At 61.4% G+C, this 16,769-nt stretch overlaps 1 protein-coding gene across 3 annotated transcripts in view; it reads left to right on the plus strand.

Annotated features, from left to right (window-relative positions):
- Window positions 1–16,764, plus strand: part of EDC3 (enhancer of mRNA decapping 3) — a 48,721-nt gene extending 31,957 nt beyond the window's left edge. For all 3 annotated transcript variants that reach the window (XM_062206465.1, XM_062206464.1, XM_062206466.1), the window contains 4 exons: window positions 2,920–3,255; window positions 12,716–12,869; window positions 13,917–14,134; window positions 15,294–16,764. In XM_062206465.1, the coding sequence (XP_062062449.1) occupies window positions 2,920–3,255; window positions 12,716–12,869; window positions 13,917–14,134; window positions 15,294–15,628 (1,043 nt within the window). In that variant the 3' untranslated portion in view covers window positions 15,629–16,764. The remainder of the gene's footprint in view (window positions 1–2,919; window positions 3,256–12,715; window positions 12,870–13,916; window positions 14,135–15,293) is intronic.
- The last annotated feature ends 5 nt before the right edge of the window (window positions 16,765–16,769 follow it).

The raw sequence follows: 16,769 nt of genomic DNA on the forward strand, positions 1-16,769 counted from the left end.
CAAAACTTGTCAGAGCAGCAGGCAGTGGAGCTGGCCTGGGTAGGGCAGTTCATTCTGGTGCAAAAAAGTATTTTGAAATTCGTGCATATAGTTTTCTCATCATATGCTTTTTCCATGAACTTTTTGATGAACTCCCATGCATAGATTTTTCAAAGATTTTTTTTTTTTTTTCCCCTGAAAGGCAGAGGTAGAGGGAGAGACAGAGGTCTTCTGTCTGCTGGGTCACTTCCTAAATGGCCACAATGGCTGGAGCTAGGCTAGACAGGAGCCAGGAGCCTCTTCTGGGTCTCCCATATGGGTGCAGGGGACCGAAGTACTTCAGCCATTTTCCACTACTTTCCCAGGTGTGTTAGCAGGGAGCTGGGTCAGAAGTAGAGCGAGGGATGCCTGTGTTGCAGGAGGCAGTGTGACCCACTACACCACAGTGCTGGCCCTGACATGCATAGATTTCAAAAATGTTTTACACCAGAATAAACTTACATATTTTTTAAAGGTTTATTTATTTGAAAGGCAGAGTTACAGAGAGGCAGAGAGAGAGGTCTTCCATCCATTGGTTCACCCCCCAGATGGCCGCTATGGCCGGTGCTGTGCCAATCCGAAGCCAGGAGCCAGGTGCTTCCTCCTAGTCTCCCATGCGGGTGCAGGGACCCAAGCACTTGGGCCATCCTCTACTGCCTTCCCAGACCATGGCTGGAGCTGCGCCGATCTGAAGCCAGGAGCCAGGAGCTTCCTCCAGGTCTCCCACGCGGGTGCAGGGCCCAAGCACTTGGGCCATCCTCCACTGCCTTCCCAGACCATGGCTGGAGCTGAGCCGATCCGAAGCCAGGAGCCAGGAGCTTCCTCCGGGTCTCCCACGCGGGTGCAGGGCCCAAACACTTGGGCCATCCTCCACTGCCTTCCCAGGCCACAGCAGAGAGCTGCACTGGAAGTGGAGCAGCGGGCCTGGGACGGCGCCCACATGGGATGCCGGCACTGCAGGCGGCGGCTCTGCCTGCTACACCACAGCGCCGGCCGCAGAATGAGTTTGTCCTGCTGGTGTCCAGGTGCTCCGCCTCATCCACGCGGCGTGAAGTCCCTGTGGACTCATACCTGCCGTCCGGGGCGGCCGTCCTCACAGCAGGTTGGAGTAACCACGCAGTGCTCTCCCCTTGCCTGCATGCTTTGATGGCCTGTGTTCTTCTGACCTGTTGTCCTCTCCCATTCCCAGTGCAGCTGTGCCCTCTCATCCACATCTCTGGCGTTTCATGCAAGCTTAGGATTTGAATCACGTCCTGTCGCCGCTGTTGGCATACACAGTTCTCCTCCGTGCTGAGCAGTGTGCCTTGGTTGTGTGCCATGAGCTGTCACTAAGCACTTTAGCAGATTACGAAATGGACTTTAACCCATGCTCTGGCCCGCTTTGTAGTGTTTCTTAACCCAAGCTGTTGATGGTATGTCAGCCACTCTTTCCCCCCTCGTCATAATATTGATTTTTTTAAAAAGATTTATTTATTTATTTGAAAGTCAGAGTTACAGAGAGAGAGGAGAGGCAGAGAGAGAGAAGTCTTCCATCCAATGGTTCACTCCCCAGTTGGCCGCAACGGTTGGAACTGTGCTGATCTGAAGCCAGGAGCCAGGAGCTTCTTCCAGGTCTCCCACGCAGGTACAGGGGCCCAAGGACTTGGGCCATCCTCTGCTGCTATCCCAGGCCACAGCAGGGAGCTGGAAAGGAAGAGGAGCAGCCGGGACTAGAACCTGCGCCCATAAGGGATGTCGGTGCTTCTGGCCAGGCCATTAACCTGCTGAGCCACAGCGCCGGCCCCATAATAATGATTTTTTTTTAGGGCGTTGTGGGAAGACTGCATCTTCTCTCTGCTGTGAAACCTCTTCTGTACCAGTGTTTGTCCTCAGGAAGACGTGCGCACAGGAGGTTATATTTGCATGGGAATTGATCTTGCTGATGTTGGTTGGCAAGCTCTGTCTACTCACTCCAGCCTTGGGGTGGGGAGGGGTTGAGCAGTACCGCTGGGCTGGTGTGTGTGTGTGATGTATCTGGTGATCGCTGTGACTGCTGCTTGCATGTTTGAGTGATGGAGGAGGCCAGCCTGTGGAAAAGGAATGCCTTCCATGGGAGTAGACACAGAGGAGGCTCGTGCACACAGGGCCTGCTCTCAGGGTAGCCAGATGCCATCAGAGCATACGTTTGGGTCAGGATTCTCTAGGAATGGTTGGATGTTTGGTTCAGGATTCTCTAGGAATGGTTGGCGTGGAGAGTTCTGTGGGTTCTTCTGCCATGGCTGCGACAGTGTTGACTGAGATGGGTCGCCAGAGATGGAGTGGGGCTGGCTGCCCGTGTTCACTGTGTCTGGATGTGGTCTCCATAGGGTTGGCTCAGTGTGGCCTGTGTCATTTTTTGATGGCTCAGAAACTGCTTACCTGGAAGAGAGAAAATTCTGAGAAAAGAGATCACACTGGCCAGAGGGTCTAGACAGGATTCTGCATCAGAATGCCAGTGTATAGTTGTGCACGTACGTTTGGGTCAGGGTCTGAAATCTGTTGTCTAAGCCAGAGATTCCTTCTTGCTGGGGTCAAGCCTGAGATCAGATTTCCCTCATCCGTTTACGGGGAAGTCACTGTGGACTGAAGCCCAGAGGCTGTGGGCTGGCAAGCAGAGGGTTTGGCCACCGAGTAGACTCGCCCTGTGGGCCCCTGGCGCTGGGGTTTTGGGCCTTTATCCGGGGCCTCTTTGTTGTAAGCAGCTGACAGACCTTCCAACTCGGAGTGCCTGCCCGTGAGGAGACCGCTCTGCACGCTCCTGCCCTTCATGCTAACCGCCATTGCCAGTGTCCTCGTGGAGGCAGAGCCCACGGAGACTTCCCGGAGTTCCTGGCTGACCACCTGCCCCACTGGGCGCTGACCGCGGTCACTGTTTCCCTCCAGGGTCGTCCAGCAGCCGGCACCCAAACCAGGCGACTCCAAAGAAGAGCGGCTTAAAGAACGGGCAGATGAAGAGTAAAGACGACGAGTGCTTCGGGGACGACATCGAGGAGATCCCGGACACGGATTTTGACTTTGAGGGGAACCTGGCCCTCTTCGACAAGGCAGCTGTCTTCGAGGAGATTGAGACGTACGAGAGGCGCAGCGGCGCCCGTTCCCGGGGCCTCCCCAGCGAGAGGCCTGCGCGGTACCGGCACGACGAGAACATCCTGGAGTCGGAGCCCATCGTGTACCGGCGGATCACCGTGCCCCACAGCGGGAGCAAGGAGTTCTACACAGGTAAGTGCGCCAGGCCCCGCGCCTGCCGGCCCCTGCCCTTTGCTCTCCTGCCTGGAGCAGAAAGTCCCAGTTTCTGAGGCAAAATCTTGCTCTGGCCATCAGCCGGCTGGGCGGGTGGCTCAGGGTCGTGTGTCCTAGAGCTTGTGGCCAGCCCAGCACCGCCGCGCCGTGGAGGGGCAGCCTCTCCGCCCGTCTGTTGCCGTCCTCTGCTTACTGGGGGAAAGCGCGGGCTGACTGGGTTGAAGCAGGCAGGTCTGTGTTCGCTTTGGCTTCCCTGTTACTGACCGATCATCTCACTGACACTCCACTCTGTTCCTAGCCCTTGCTGGTGCGAAAGAGAGGGCTGTGCTGTGCTGTGCTGTCTCCTGCCAGCCATGGCCATTGAGAGGTGGCCAGTTCTAGTCTGTCCCTGAGGGTTGCGCCTTGGTGGGTAGTGGAGGGCGCCCCGTGTGACGATCACCATGTGTGGCGACCTCGTTGGGTTAGCTCACTCGTGGAAGTTTCTGGAACTTTTCTTCAGATGTTCACATCTGAAGCAGATGAAAGTAGCCATCAGGGAGGCGTCTGCCTCGTCTCAGCCCCCAACCCTTTTCCCTGGAACACGTTGTGAGCTAGACTTCCTGGAGTCCGGGTTACTGAAGGATCCTGGGAGCTGAGAGGGAAGCCGTAATCATTTTAGTAGGCAGAGAAGGAGCAGAATGTGTGTTTGTTTTGGTTTGACGTTTGGAGTGTAGGAAATAAAATCTTTTATTTTCTTTAACATTTATTCATTTGAAAGGCAGAGTGAGGGAGAGGGACAAACAGGGGAGCTTGTCCATCCGCTGGTTCACTCCTCAAATGGCCCTCGTGGCGGGGGCTGAGCGAGACCAAAGCCAGCAGCCTGGATCTCCATCACGGTCTGTCACGTGGGTGGCAGGGACCCAAATACTTGGGCCATCCTCCACTACCTTCCCATTAGTAGGTGCACTAGTGGGGAGTTGGATCAGAAGTGGAGCACCTTGGACCTGAACCAGCACTGTGATGTGGGATGCCAGGGTCACAGTCAGCGGTTTAACCTGTGGTGCTCTAGAGCCAGCCCCGGGAATAAAGTCTGGAATGCTGGCGGCTGTAGCAGGGAGAATTGTACTTGGAGGAAAGAGGGCCCGACTTTTCTGTAGACTGCGGTAGAGCGCTCTTGTGCCTGGCTTTGCTGGGTGTGGATGCTTGTGCGTGCCTTCCCCATGAAGAAACAGGCAGGCTGTAGCCGAGACAGCCTCCGCTGGATCCCCTCTGCCCTCGCGGGCACGCTCTCGTGGGCCTGTCCCCTGACTCGTGTCGTCTCCTTAAGCGGCAGCGCTGGAGCGACTTGATTTTACCCCTGTGTAAAGGCAGGCAGCCTCCCTCAGAGTCAGGCGTAATTTAAATGGCTGGTTTTCACCTTTCCAAGGCAGTTACCAGTCGTTAGGGCTGGTGCCACTGCCTGATCTGCCGACAGCCTGCTGCTTGGAGTGCCCTCACGGGGAAACCAGCTGCCCCTGCTGCCGCTGGATTGTCCCTGACGTGTCCACGCTGCAGGAGTTCCCGGGCCGCGGGCAGTCCCGTCTGTGCGGAGTGCAGTAGCTGGAAGGCTGCGAACAGCAGTGAGGATCGGGAGAGGCTCTCGGCCTGACAGCCTGAGACATGTAGGCACAGACAGGCGGAGACGCCCACTCCGCTGCTGCTCCCTGACCCTCCCACCCGACCCGCCCAGCTGCTTTTTGGTTTTAGTAACAACTGAACATTTCTCGTGAGGCAGTTTTCCTAGAGTTGCCGTCCACTGGCATACTCCCAAGTAAGAGTGCCGGACCTTGGGCAAGAACCGGTATGGCCGCGTGAGGTATACAGCACGCAGTTGCACTGAGCTGGAGCAAGGCACCGCGGCGGGAGCCGGCCGGTTTCGCCTGCTTCTCAGCAGTGGCCAGGAGTGGAAACAGCCCTTTGCCAGGCAGCCCTGGGGAGCCGCTTCCCCTGCAGCTGGTTTCTGTCTCCGCAGACAGCCCTCGGGCAGTGTGCCGTGGTGGGCAGGGTTCCGGTAGCACAGAGCTGGGTCTGCTGTCCAGATGTGAGGATCGGACAAGGACAAACACTCCAGGCCAGGAAGGGTTGGTGTTCGGTTGCATGGTCCCCAGGGTGGTTTTCTCATTTTACAGACGAGGGCAGAAAGGGAAAGTCTGCCTCAAACCCTCCCCCACCCGTCTCCCTTTCTCACTGGACCGCAGCTGCACCAGGGGAGGGAGGGGGAGGGGAAGGGCAGCTTGGGAGCAGAGTAGCCTGCAGTCTCCTGTGTCATGCTGTCTTAGGAGGGGACCAGTTTAGGTCAGCGATTCTTGGGGGTGTCTGAATCGCTCCCCAGCGAGCCCTAGTAGCATCCGTGTCTGGGAACACCCAGTACTTGGTTTGCTGCCCGTTGGTGGTGGCATGGGCCAGGGTTCCGGCGGCTTGCTCCCCTTCCCGCCAGGTGGTGCCCGTGTTTTCCCTGCCACTGTGTGGTCAGGGCAGTGCTCATGGCGGAGATCACACTCAGGAAGCAGCCGAGTTCTGCCCTTGGCACCCAGGCCACCTTCTCTGCAAAGCTCCTTTGAGTCCCATGGCAGGGCTGCCGTCTGCAGCAGCCACAGGTGGTCAGATGTCCCTCCAGCTCAAACCTGCCCACTGCGTCATGGTGACCACCAGTCACCCCAGATAGACCAGGCCTGTCTGGGTCCTGATGGAAGACAGACTCTGTGTGCACATGGCTGAGTGTGTTGGGTGTGTAAAACGCTGGGTGTGCGTGAGGTCTCCAGAGAGCAGTCTCCACACAGCACTCAGAGTATGTGCCACGGGAAGACAGTCTTTGCCCGCGAGTTGTCAGATGCAATGGGAGGTTGCCAGATGACGTCTGTGCCCACGGACAAGTGTGCAGTCAGAGGCTGGGGAGCACCTGTGGCCTGGGCCTGCGGAGGGGCCCGACAGGCAGAGGAAGGGGATTCTCCTGGGTGGGCTTGGCAGGAGCCGGTGAGTGGTGTGAACAGAGGGCTCTGTGAGAGCTTGGTCCTAAGCTTGTTGGCCGGGATAGAGAGCAGCTTTGGACCACAGCACGGAGGCCTTGTGTGCTCATCCTGTCCTTGTCCCATGGCCATGACGAACAGCTGAGGATTTTGGATGGTAAAATTGGTGGAGCCCAGAGGAAGCAAGCAGGTGGTGGAGTTGCTGAGGTGAGGAGCCGTGAAGTCGGGGGGTGGGGTGCATCAGTGAGGGCTCTGTCCAGTGGTGTGGGCGTTCCGTGCTTGTCCGTGAGACAGAATACCAGCTGCAGTGCTAGCAGTAAGTGTTTGACCTCAGATGTGAACTGCAGGAAAGGTGGCCTTCCGCAGAATGCCTGCTGTGCGCCAGGCCAAGGCGGGGCAGCGGAGTGTGACTGTGCAGACAGCGGCAGTGTGCAGGTCCCGAGGCGGCAGGAAGGGGGCGCTGATTTCCAGGGTGGCGCTGAGCCCTGCCCCGCTGCTCTGTTGCATTTCCCTCACCTTTCCGAGGGGCGGGTCTGTTCCCCTCCTCGTGTTCTTGGCTGTGTTGACTTAGTGACTTGAACTCTGGTTCCCTGGGCTCTAGCGGTTCCAGTGAGCCCCTCCTTAGGGTGGACTTTCTCTTTCTAACCACTGCGGAGTCCTCTCAGCCCTCAGGTCCCTAGAAGCCCAGGTGGGGGTGGCCGGGAGCTGTCCCAGCCTTGCCTGCAGGATGCCGTCTGCCGAGACTTAGGGAGCAGCTTGCAAAGGAGGAGAGCCGGGACCAGAGCTGCCGTTTCCTGCCTTGGAAAGAGCCTGTCAGAGCCTGAGGCGACAGCCCTGTGGGCCAAGCCGCAGCTTGTCTGCCTCTGCCTGCTGGCTCGGCCCCGCCCCCAGGACCAAGGGGTACACAGAGAGTTCAGGAAGACACGCAGCTTCACACATGGAAGTGGCCCCTGGGGCCTTGACCCTGCTGGGCGGTGTGCCCCCGGCTCCGCCTTCTCCAGCCATACACCCACCCGGTCCCTGCAGCCCCGCCCCGGCCCCCTGGCCTGTGCGGCCAGGTGAGAGAGAGTCCTGCCTGTACCCCGACCTGAGTGCCATTGCTTTTCCCCGAGCAGGCCAAGGGAGCCAGTTTCTGAGGTCGTGTCCCTGTGACCACCTCCTTTAGTGACTCGGTTGGTTCTGGGAGCCTCGGGTGCTAGCAGATGCCCTCGTGGAGGAAGCAGGACCTTGAGCCTGGGCTCCGATCACCAGGTGGGCAGGTCTCGGGCCTACCGTGGTCACTGGCAGTCTTGGCAGTCTTAGGGGTTTTGGGTGGAGCGGTGCTGTTCAGGCAGATTTCTTGGTTGGGCTCTTACCCGTCATGAGCTTCCCATGGGGAGCGCCTTGTAGCTAAAGCTTTAGGAGTTTAAGTTCCAGCCAAGGGCGGAGGGCCTGCCACCTGGGCACTGTGTGGTGTGGAGGGATGTTTTGTTCTGTTTTAGATTTGTTTATCATTTGAAAGGCCAAGAGACAGATATCCTGTAGGCTGGTTCACTCCCCCAGCGGCCGCAATGGCCAGGTCTAGGCCAAGCTGAATCCCGGGTCCTGAAACTCCATCTGGGATGTCCCACGTGGGCGCAGGGGCCAAGCACTTGGGCTATCCTCCGCTGCCTTCTCAGGCCATTAGCAGGGAGCTGGATCAGAAGTGGAGCAGCTGGGACTTGAACCCAAGTTTATGTGGGTACCAGTGTCACACATGGTGGCTTAAACCCTGTGCCACAACACTGGCCCCTGGTAGAGGTTTTGATGAAGCTGCCGGTCAGTTTGGGAACAGTGCTGGTCTCTGCTGTGGTGGTGGCTTTGCTGATAGAGGTGGGTTAATATCCCGAGTGGCAGAGGGCTCGAGTTCAGCTCAGCTCCCGTCAGATTCAGCACCTCTGAGCTGGGTGACTCACCGTGTCCTCGCAGGCTTGGCCGTCCATTTCTCCCTGTGGAGTTGTTGTTCAGATGCCAGGCGTGCGGTGTGGGGGCCACCTCTCCTCTTCCCTCGCAGGACTTCAGGCCTGGAGGGGACACAGGTGGCCGCTTCTCCTGTGTGAGTCCTGGCTGGAGACTCGACTCTGTCCTCAGGAGTGACCCTTCTGGGTCCAGATCCCTCCCTGCAGACTTGCCCTCAGCCACTCCCACAGGTTCCCTATCTTTCCTGACATCAGCCCTGTGTGGTCAGGCCCTGCCCACTGCTCTAGGCAGAGCCCTTAGGCTGGCCTCTGGCTCCAGGCAGGGACCTTACCATTGGCTCACGTCCCAGCCCTGGAGGAGACTTGCTGTGTGTGGGGTGTGTGTCCCGGGGGAGCCCTTGCTCTGTGTGGTCTTTGCAGGCATCGAGCAGGTGGAGAGTGGGACCCCTCGGCCTGCACTTGCACCCTTTGCCCCTGTGCCCAGGTAACGGGTTCGGGCTGCCGGGTACTGTCTGGTGCTCCTGTGGGTCTGGTTTTGGGCCAGCAAGGTAGGGGCCCGCGCTGTGTTCTTCCTCTGCACACTGCTGTGGAGCACACTGGGAAACTCCTAACTCCTTTTTTTCTCCCCGACTTTTTGTATTAAAAAAAACTGCAGATGGCCGGCGCCGTGGCTCAACAGGCTAATCCTCCGCCTTGCGGCGCCGGCACACTGGGTTCTAGTCCCGGTCAGGGTGCCGGATTCTATCCCGGTTGCTCCTCTTCCAGTCCAGCTCTCTGCTGTGGCCCAAGTGCTTGGGCCCTGCACCCATGGGAGACCAGGAGAAGCACCTGGCTCCTGGATCAGCACGGTGCGCCAGCCACGGCAGCCATTGGAGGGTGAACCAACGGCAAAAGGAAGACCTTTCCCTCTGTCTCTCTTTCACTGTCCACTCTGCCTGTCAAAAATAAAAAAAAAAAAAAAAAAAAAAAAACCACAACAAACTGCAGACTTTCAGAGAAGTTCTAGACTAGCGGCTGAAGGGGCCTCACCTTGTGTTGAGGTCCAGTTGTCTGTGTGTGTGCAGGAGGCCTCTCTGTGTCGCCAGCACAGATCAGCCACACACACTCAGTGGGGCATGGCTCGCACTGTACCACCACACTGTGGGAAACCTACACCAGACATCAGAGTGTCTAACACACAGCCTTCTACACTACTGTCCTGTTGTCTCAGGGCTGTGTGTTTTTTTTTTTTGGTTTTTTTTTTTTTTTGACAGGCAGAGTTAGTGTGAGAGAGGGACAGAGAGAAAGGTCTTCCTTCCGTTGGTTCACTCCCCAAATGGCTGCCACAGCTGGCACTGTGCCGATCTGAAGCCAGGAGCCAGGTGCTTCCTCCTGGTCTCCCACGCGGGTACACTGCCTTCGCGGGCCACAGCAGAGAGCTGGACTGGAAGAGGAGCAACCGGGACTAGAACCCGGTGTGCCGGCACCACAGGCGGAAGATTAGCCTAGAGAGCCGCGGCGCCGGCCAGGGCTGTATTTCTGATCAGCAGCTGTACGTTGCAGGTGTTAAATATCTTTCTTTTAACATAGAAAAGTCTCACTGGCTTGGTTGTCCTTCTTGATCTCGCTGTTTGTGGAGTCCAGGCCGGTTGACCTGCAGATTGTCCCTGGTTTGGTTTATGCGGACATATCTTCAGGATTGGGGTGGGGCCCTGCAGGGCGTGTGCCCCCTCGGTCTGTCCCTGCCCAGGGCCGAGTGTGATTGCTGGGGAAGGTGCTGTCCACCAGCGCTCCTCGTTGCAGAGACATTTGTGCCCTGAGGACTGGTCAGCTGCTGCTTAAGGCCCCCCCCCCCCATCCAGAACTTGCTCCAGTGGAGGAGTGAGGTGCAGGGTCAGTCAGGGTCAGTCAGGAGCATCCTAGCCACACCCACCTGGGTCCCCGACAGGACGCCCAGAGGCGGGCTGGAGTCTGCATGCGGCTGTCCTTCCTGTCCACTCCTGAGCTCCCACACGCTGAGGGCACTGTGGAGACGGGGGCCGCACCCCTGCACTGGGGGTTACAGGCTGGTGAGAGGAGGGGCCGGGGGCAGTGCTTCAGCCCAGGGGAGGGAGCAGCCGGCGGGCTGTGGGAAGAGAGCGCCCACAGAGAGGGCGGCCAGCAGGAAGCTGGGTGTTCAGGAGCCAGAGGGTGTTCGGGCAGGGCGTCTGGGACGTGGTGGGGATGGATGCAGGCGCAGGCGGTGAGGCCAAGGGCCGCACGAGGTGCCAGGGGTCTGAAGCGGCTCCTTCGGGGATGCACTTGACACCAGGCTGCGTTCGGGTGACTGCAGCCGTGTGCACACGGCGGCCTGGGGCTGTGTGTGTACTGCATCCAGGCTCTGTCCCACGAGGGGCCAGGCTGGCGGCGCCTGCCACATGCACTGTGGATCCCTCCTGCTGGAGTTTGCGTCCCGTCCGCGGAGAAGAGGGGACACAGCAGCCTTTCCTGTGGAGGGCCCTGTCCAGGGAGGGCTGAGCTGCACAGAGCAGACACTTGGCAGGGAAGCCCCTGGGACAGAGAAAGGAGAGGGCGGGGAGGGGGAGGCGTGGGCCTGGCGCTGGGGGGCTGGGAGGCTGCAGGCAGTCTTCTCTCGGAGGGGTTCCCGCCTTCCCCCTCTCTGGTCTCAGGACACTTTCGGGAGGGCCCAAGTTCCAGACACCGGCAGGCTTGGCCCCTGCTCCCGCCAAGCGGGCTCTCGCACTCTTCCGTGGGCGCGGAGTCCATCCCTCTGCCCGTCTCCAAGAAGCCGGTCCGACTGGCCAGGCTTGGTCAGTTTCTGAAAGGGATGTGTGTGGTGCTGGCCTGTTGCTCGCCGGGCAGCTGCCCTGTGCGCACACGGCATTCCCAGCCTTATCTCCCTCGGCCGCAGAAACACGCCGGCCGCCGCCGCGCCTCGGCCCGGCCCAGATCGGCGAGGGTGTGCTCGGAGGCGGGCCCCCCTTGACCGGCACAGGCAGTGCTGTGAGGGGAAGGCTGGCTGAAAGTGCTGCTGCCTGCTGCTGGGGGCCCTCAGCCGGAGACGGGCGGGGCGGGCCCAGGACTCACTGCCCTGAGCCTGTGCAGGTGTGCCAGACAGGACTGAGCGGACATGGGGCCGAGCGGGGGCCCTGGCTTGTGTGACTGCACACGGGGCGCGGGAGGGGCAGGTGGTGTACACGGGGCGCGGGAGGGGCAGGTGGTGTACACGGGGCGCGGGAGGGGCAGGTGGGTGTACACGGGGCGTGGGAGGGGCAGGTGGGTGTACACGGGGCCCGGGAGGGGCAGGTGGGTGTACACAGGGCGGGGAGGGGCAGGTGGGTGCACACAGGGCCCAGGAGGGGCAGGTGGGTGTACACAGGGCGGGGAGGGGCAGATGGTGTACACGGGGCGCTGGAGGGGCAGGTGGTGTACACGGGGCGCGGGAGGGGCAGGTGGGTGACTTGCCAGGCAGCTCGGGACTCTTGAGACCCGCGTCTGTCTTGCTCGCTGCTCTCGGGTTCTGTGTTCTGGTGACTTGTGCGCCTGAAGCAGGCCATGCACGTGGCTCTTGGAGTCAGCTGTTCCCTGGAGCCGGGCTGCGGCCTCAGCACTGCCAGCTGGGCCACTGAGACTGGCCCTTCAGAGAAGTGCGGCGCCTCCGCTCAGGAGAGCCGGCAGGATGGCGTTTGATTGGGTGCACTGGGCATTGTTCCTGTCCTTGTCACGTGCGTTATCCGGCCTTTCCCGGAGAACAGACCTGGTGCTGTGGCCGGGTCAGTGACTTCCCTGAGCATTTGTACCTTGGAGTCAGGCCAGACCAGAAATGGCGCCAGGTCTGTGGGCCTCACGCGGGGTGTGCTCACCTCTGATAGCCAGAGCCGCGAGGGGGTCCCTGCATGGAGGGCCCCCCGCCCTGTTGCTGAGGCCTGGTCTGTCCCACCAGATGGAAACGGCCCAGTGTGACTTGCTCCTGAGCTGTGCGTGCTACCCTGTGCCCCCCGGGGCGCCCTGGGCAGCCCCTCCTGCTGCTGGGCCCTGCAGGCCCCTGTGGGGACTCTGGCCGCCGTGGACTCGCTCTGAGCCAGGGGAGCCAGGTGCTCGCCATGCTGTTGCCTCAGTGACTGGGCCTTGCCCCGCCTCTAGAAAGGGATCTTTATTGGCCTTAAATGAAAAATACAGCTGGTCTCCAGGTAGCTTGGTGTCCCCTCCGGTGTGTTCCTTCCCGTGGTGTGAGGGACAGACACAGGTTCTTTGAGGAAGCAGGTGGCCAGCTGGGTTTCTGCAGCAGAGGAGTCGACGGGGCCGTGGAGGTGGCAGGAGAGCCCCACGGCAGCACAGCCGCACCTGCTTTGGGAGAGGCGGGCCGTCTCTCGGGCCAGCAGGCCGCCCTCACCCGTGCCTCCCGGCCCCCGTCCGCTGCTTGGGCTCCATGGGTGGTCTGAAGGTGCTGCCAGGTGCGGGATCCTGGGGAGAGGGCGCCCGTGTTGGGACCTGGTTCCCTGAGGCTGCCCCCCTCCCTCACCTCCTCCTGTGCTGCAGACTCGGGCCTGGTCGTCCCCAGCGTTTCCTACGAGCTGCACAAAAAGCTCCTGGCGGTGGCCGAGAAGCACGGACTGACCCTGGAGCGGAGGCTGGAGGTGACGGGCGTGTGCGCCAGTCAGATGGCACTGACCCTCCTCGGAGGACCCAACAGGTAAGCACCTCTTGTCCGGCCGGGGCTGCATGTGGGGGGCTGGGACGTGCATTCAGATGCGCAGTTAGGGATCTGGAGTTAAATGTGTCACTGCTCCCAGGGCGCCATGGGCTGTTACCCACAAAACTGCACCCTGGGGTGCGTGCCTGCCGGCCTGTCTGCGGGGTGTACTTGGGAAGGGTGTGGCTACAGAGCTCCCGTGTGGCTACACAGCAGCTGCCACCTTGCCTTTGGAAGGCCGCTGGCTGACTGTCCCCGTTCCGCCCTAAGCAGGGACCAGGCCTGGCGGCCCTGCTCCTTGCCCTCCTGCCTGCCAGCCGGGTGCTGCCGGCGGTGACACAGTTGCAGGCTGACCCTGCACAGCTCGCTCGGCCTCTGGGAGCAGGCGGCTCTCCGCCTCGAATGGCGGGAGGCTGGAAGTGACCCTTCCTCCAGGGCAGCTGCCGCCTCTGGTCAGCACCGGTGAGGCGCTGTGTGCCCACTGCTGCGAGCCGCCGCGAGATGGTGGCTGGTGGCTCAGTGCTCGGGCTCCTGCCGTTCACATGGATGAGCTCCTGGCTTCTGGCCCAAGCCTGGCCCAGCCCTGGCTGTTTCAGGCGTTTGGGAGTGAACCAGTGGATGGAAGACCTCTGTCTGCCTCCTTCCTTCCCTCTCCCTCCCTCTGCCTTTTAAATCAGTGACTCCCCACCCCTAGAGCACGGTCTAAATCGGCAGTGGCTGGGAGTTAGACTTGAGGAAGGGAGGGTCAGTGCGGGCAGAGCCGGCCCAGGAGAGGTGAGGTTGAGCTGGGCTCCAGGCTGTCAGGGCAGGGCCACTGAGCGCCGGTGAGCTGGGGAGAGCCGGCAGGTGCAGGCGCGCTGGGGCAGAGCACGGAGAAGGCTGCAGGGGCGGGAGGCTGTTGGCCAGGCGGAGTGAGTCACAGCAGGGACCCATCCCGGCAGCAAGGTGGCATTGGGGTCACGTAGCCTGCAGGAGGGCCCAGGCCTTGTGAGCCGCGGTTGGGGTACTGGTGAGGCTGCAGCTGGCACTGCTTCCATTCCATTCTAGGTTGAACCCCAAAAACGTTCACCAGCGGCCCACGGTGGCGCTGCTGTGTGGGCCCCACGTGAAGGGGGCTCAGGGGATCAGCTGTGGCCGGCACCTGGCCAACCATGACGTGCAGGTCATCCTCTTCTTGCCCAACTTCGTCAAGATGCTGGAGTCCATCACCAACGAGCTGTCTCTCTTCAGCAAGACCCAGGGCCAGCAAGTGTCCAGCCTTAAAGGTAGGTGCGCCCTCTGCTCGGGCTGGGAGAGCTGCTGCTTCTTGGCAGTCAGGTGGTCTGCTGGCGCCACCCAGCGGCTGCTGGTGGAAAAGCACCAGTGTGTGGCCAGCCCTCTGGGGGAAGTGCCCTGGTGCCACTGCCCTGCTTCCCGCTCTCACGGCTGCCGTGGACAGCTCAAGGCCCGTTGATTCCACGGGGACTTACGGAGTAGCCACTGCTCCTGATGCCAGGGCTGTGGCCACAGATGTTTAAAATCCATTCTTCCAGGGAGCTTCCGTCCTTACATCCCGGTCAGGAAACAGGAATCCATGACACATTTGGCCAGGTGGCAGAGAGGAGGCAGAGGGAGTGTTGGGTGGGGGGCAGGAGTCCCCAGGGCCTAGGGTTTGGCTCTGCATGAGGAAGTGGCGGGACGAGACCCCCCAGGCTGCCAGACGGTGCCGGACAGGAGCCTGCAGGAGTGCAGAGGTGTTAACAGGGACCTGGTGTGAGATGCCGGGCGGCGGCCCCGGGCTGTTTCCAAATCCATCTTGAAGATGGAACCAGCAGACGGCGGGGCTAGGGGCTGGGATTCAGGATGGCTCCGTGGATCATGGCCTGTCACCGAGGTGCCGTCCCAGCCGGGGGCGGGGGCTGAGACCAGTGGGCTGTGCAGGTGGGGGCTTGCTGGCAGTGTGGATCTGGAGTCCTGGTGGACAGAAACATTGAGGCCGTGCTGAGACGCCCCCAGGGGAGGCTGGAGGAGTGGAAGGCCAGGCTGTGGGTGAAGTCGGGGAATTGAGGTCCCGCCGTGCAGGCTGGCAGGAGCGGTCAGTGCCGGAGGGGAGCTGCGGTCAGCTGTGGCTGCAGGGGGCACGGCTCAGAGTTGAGTGTGACGAGCAGTCTAGGGGGCGTTGCGGGGCAGGGTGAGAATGGGGAGGAGCACTGAGGAAGGGTGTGGTCGGGCAGGCCTCTCTGGGTGCACACGGGACTCCCTGCGGGGCAGCTGGGGCTCTGCTCGGGCTCCCTGGCGTTGAGGCCTCTCCAGGCAGTGCTCCCAGGGCCGCCCTGGCGGCTCCGGTGCTTTCTCCAGGTCAGCCTCTGAAGGGCATCAGGGCGGAGTCTGGAGAGCAGACGCGTGTGGCGCCGCGGCCCTGTCAGCGGCACTGTCTCCCTGCAGATCTCCCCAGCAGCCCCGTGGACCTGGTCATCAACTGTCTGGATTGCCCGGAGAACGCCTTCCTGCGGGATCAGCCCTGGTACAAGGCCGCTGTGGCCTGGGCCAACCAGAACCGCGCGCCGGTGCTCAGCATAGACCCGCCCGTGCACGAGGCCGAACAGGGCATCGACGCCAAGTGGTCCCTGGCCCTCGGCCTGCCCCTGCCGCTGGGCGAGCACGCGGGCCGTGTCTACCTGTGCGACATCGGCATCCCCCAGCAGGTCTTCCGGGAGGTGGGCATCAGCTACCACTCGCCCTTTGGCTGCAAGTTTGTCATCCCCCTGCACTCCGCCTAGCGGCCCTGCCGCCCCCGCCGCCCACCCGCCGCCGAACGCCTTAAGGATGTGAAGCTTCTGGGACCCTGTCCAGTTGTCTGGGGCTTGGAGCTGGCCCGCCTCGGCCAGGGCGTGCAGCCGCTCTGCGCCCGGCCCCTGTGCTGGGCCCTGTTTACAGACACGGGTAGCGGTCAGGCTGGGCCGGGTCCTGTGCCCGTGTCAGTGCGTGTGCTCTGCCTTCCCGCTCCCGGCCACACAGCCCCCCTCTGACACAGGGAGCCGCTGCCCTCCCTAGCCTCGCCCCAGGTTTCCTGCTGGAATCCTGGGACTTCCCCTCCTTCCCACTCCGGCTCTGAGAGGCAGGGGAGGGGTGGTGTCCTGGGCACCCGAGGGTGTTACTGTTGAACCACAGTGCCCACCCACAGGCAGGGTGCAGCTTTCATGTTCAGTGTTGGGGAGGCCCCTGGGGGAGCCTGGTGCTGAGCCAGAGGCGGCTCCCTGGTGCTTCTGTCCTAGGCCGCCCCCTCCCTGCCCACGTGTGAGCCCGTTCCGCCCTCCCGTCCCACAGCAGGGGGCACACCCCTGCCTGCACACGGCTCCTCCAACCCCATACAGCTGTCTGTGCCAGAGAGGTGCCAAAACAAGGCTAGTTCTGGGGGAGCTGGCTGGAGGGGGATTGTCCCGGACCCCATGCCCTGGAGCCCCAGCAAGGCCCTTGGCAAAGGACTCAGCCTGAGAGACTTCCTTCTGCCCTGTGCGGTCACTGGCTGTGGCTGGGAGTTCAGCTGTTTGCGCCTTTTCCCTGGGAACAGACCAGCAGGCAGGAGGGCCGGCCCCTCCTCTCCTCCCCTCCCCCGTGAAGGTGTCTCTGATAGTGGGAGGCAGCGCCAAGGACTCGGCTTTGGGGCTGAGTGGCTCTTAGCCAGGCCGTGACCCCGGGCGGGTGCAGCGGGTTCTGGCCTGTGGTGGATATGGCCTGGCTCAGGACTGCCCCCTTGCAGGGGCACTGGGAGTGTGTGTCCAGCGCGACAATAAAGCTGAGTGATGGAGTGGTGACTGCCCCGGTGTCATGGCCGCCCCCCCCCGCCCCCAGGTGGTGATACTGGCTGGCCGACCCAGCGCACACTCAGCTCTCCACAGCCGAACTGCTGAGAAAGACTTT

Source organism: Lepus europaeus, chromosome 11, assembly GCF_033115175.1.
Source record: "Lepus europaeus isolate LE1 chromosome 11, mLepTim1.pri, whole genome shotgun sequence".
NCBI classification, from domain to species: Eukaryota; Metazoa; Chordata; class Mammalia; order Lagomorpha; family Leporidae; genus Lepus; species Lepus europaeus.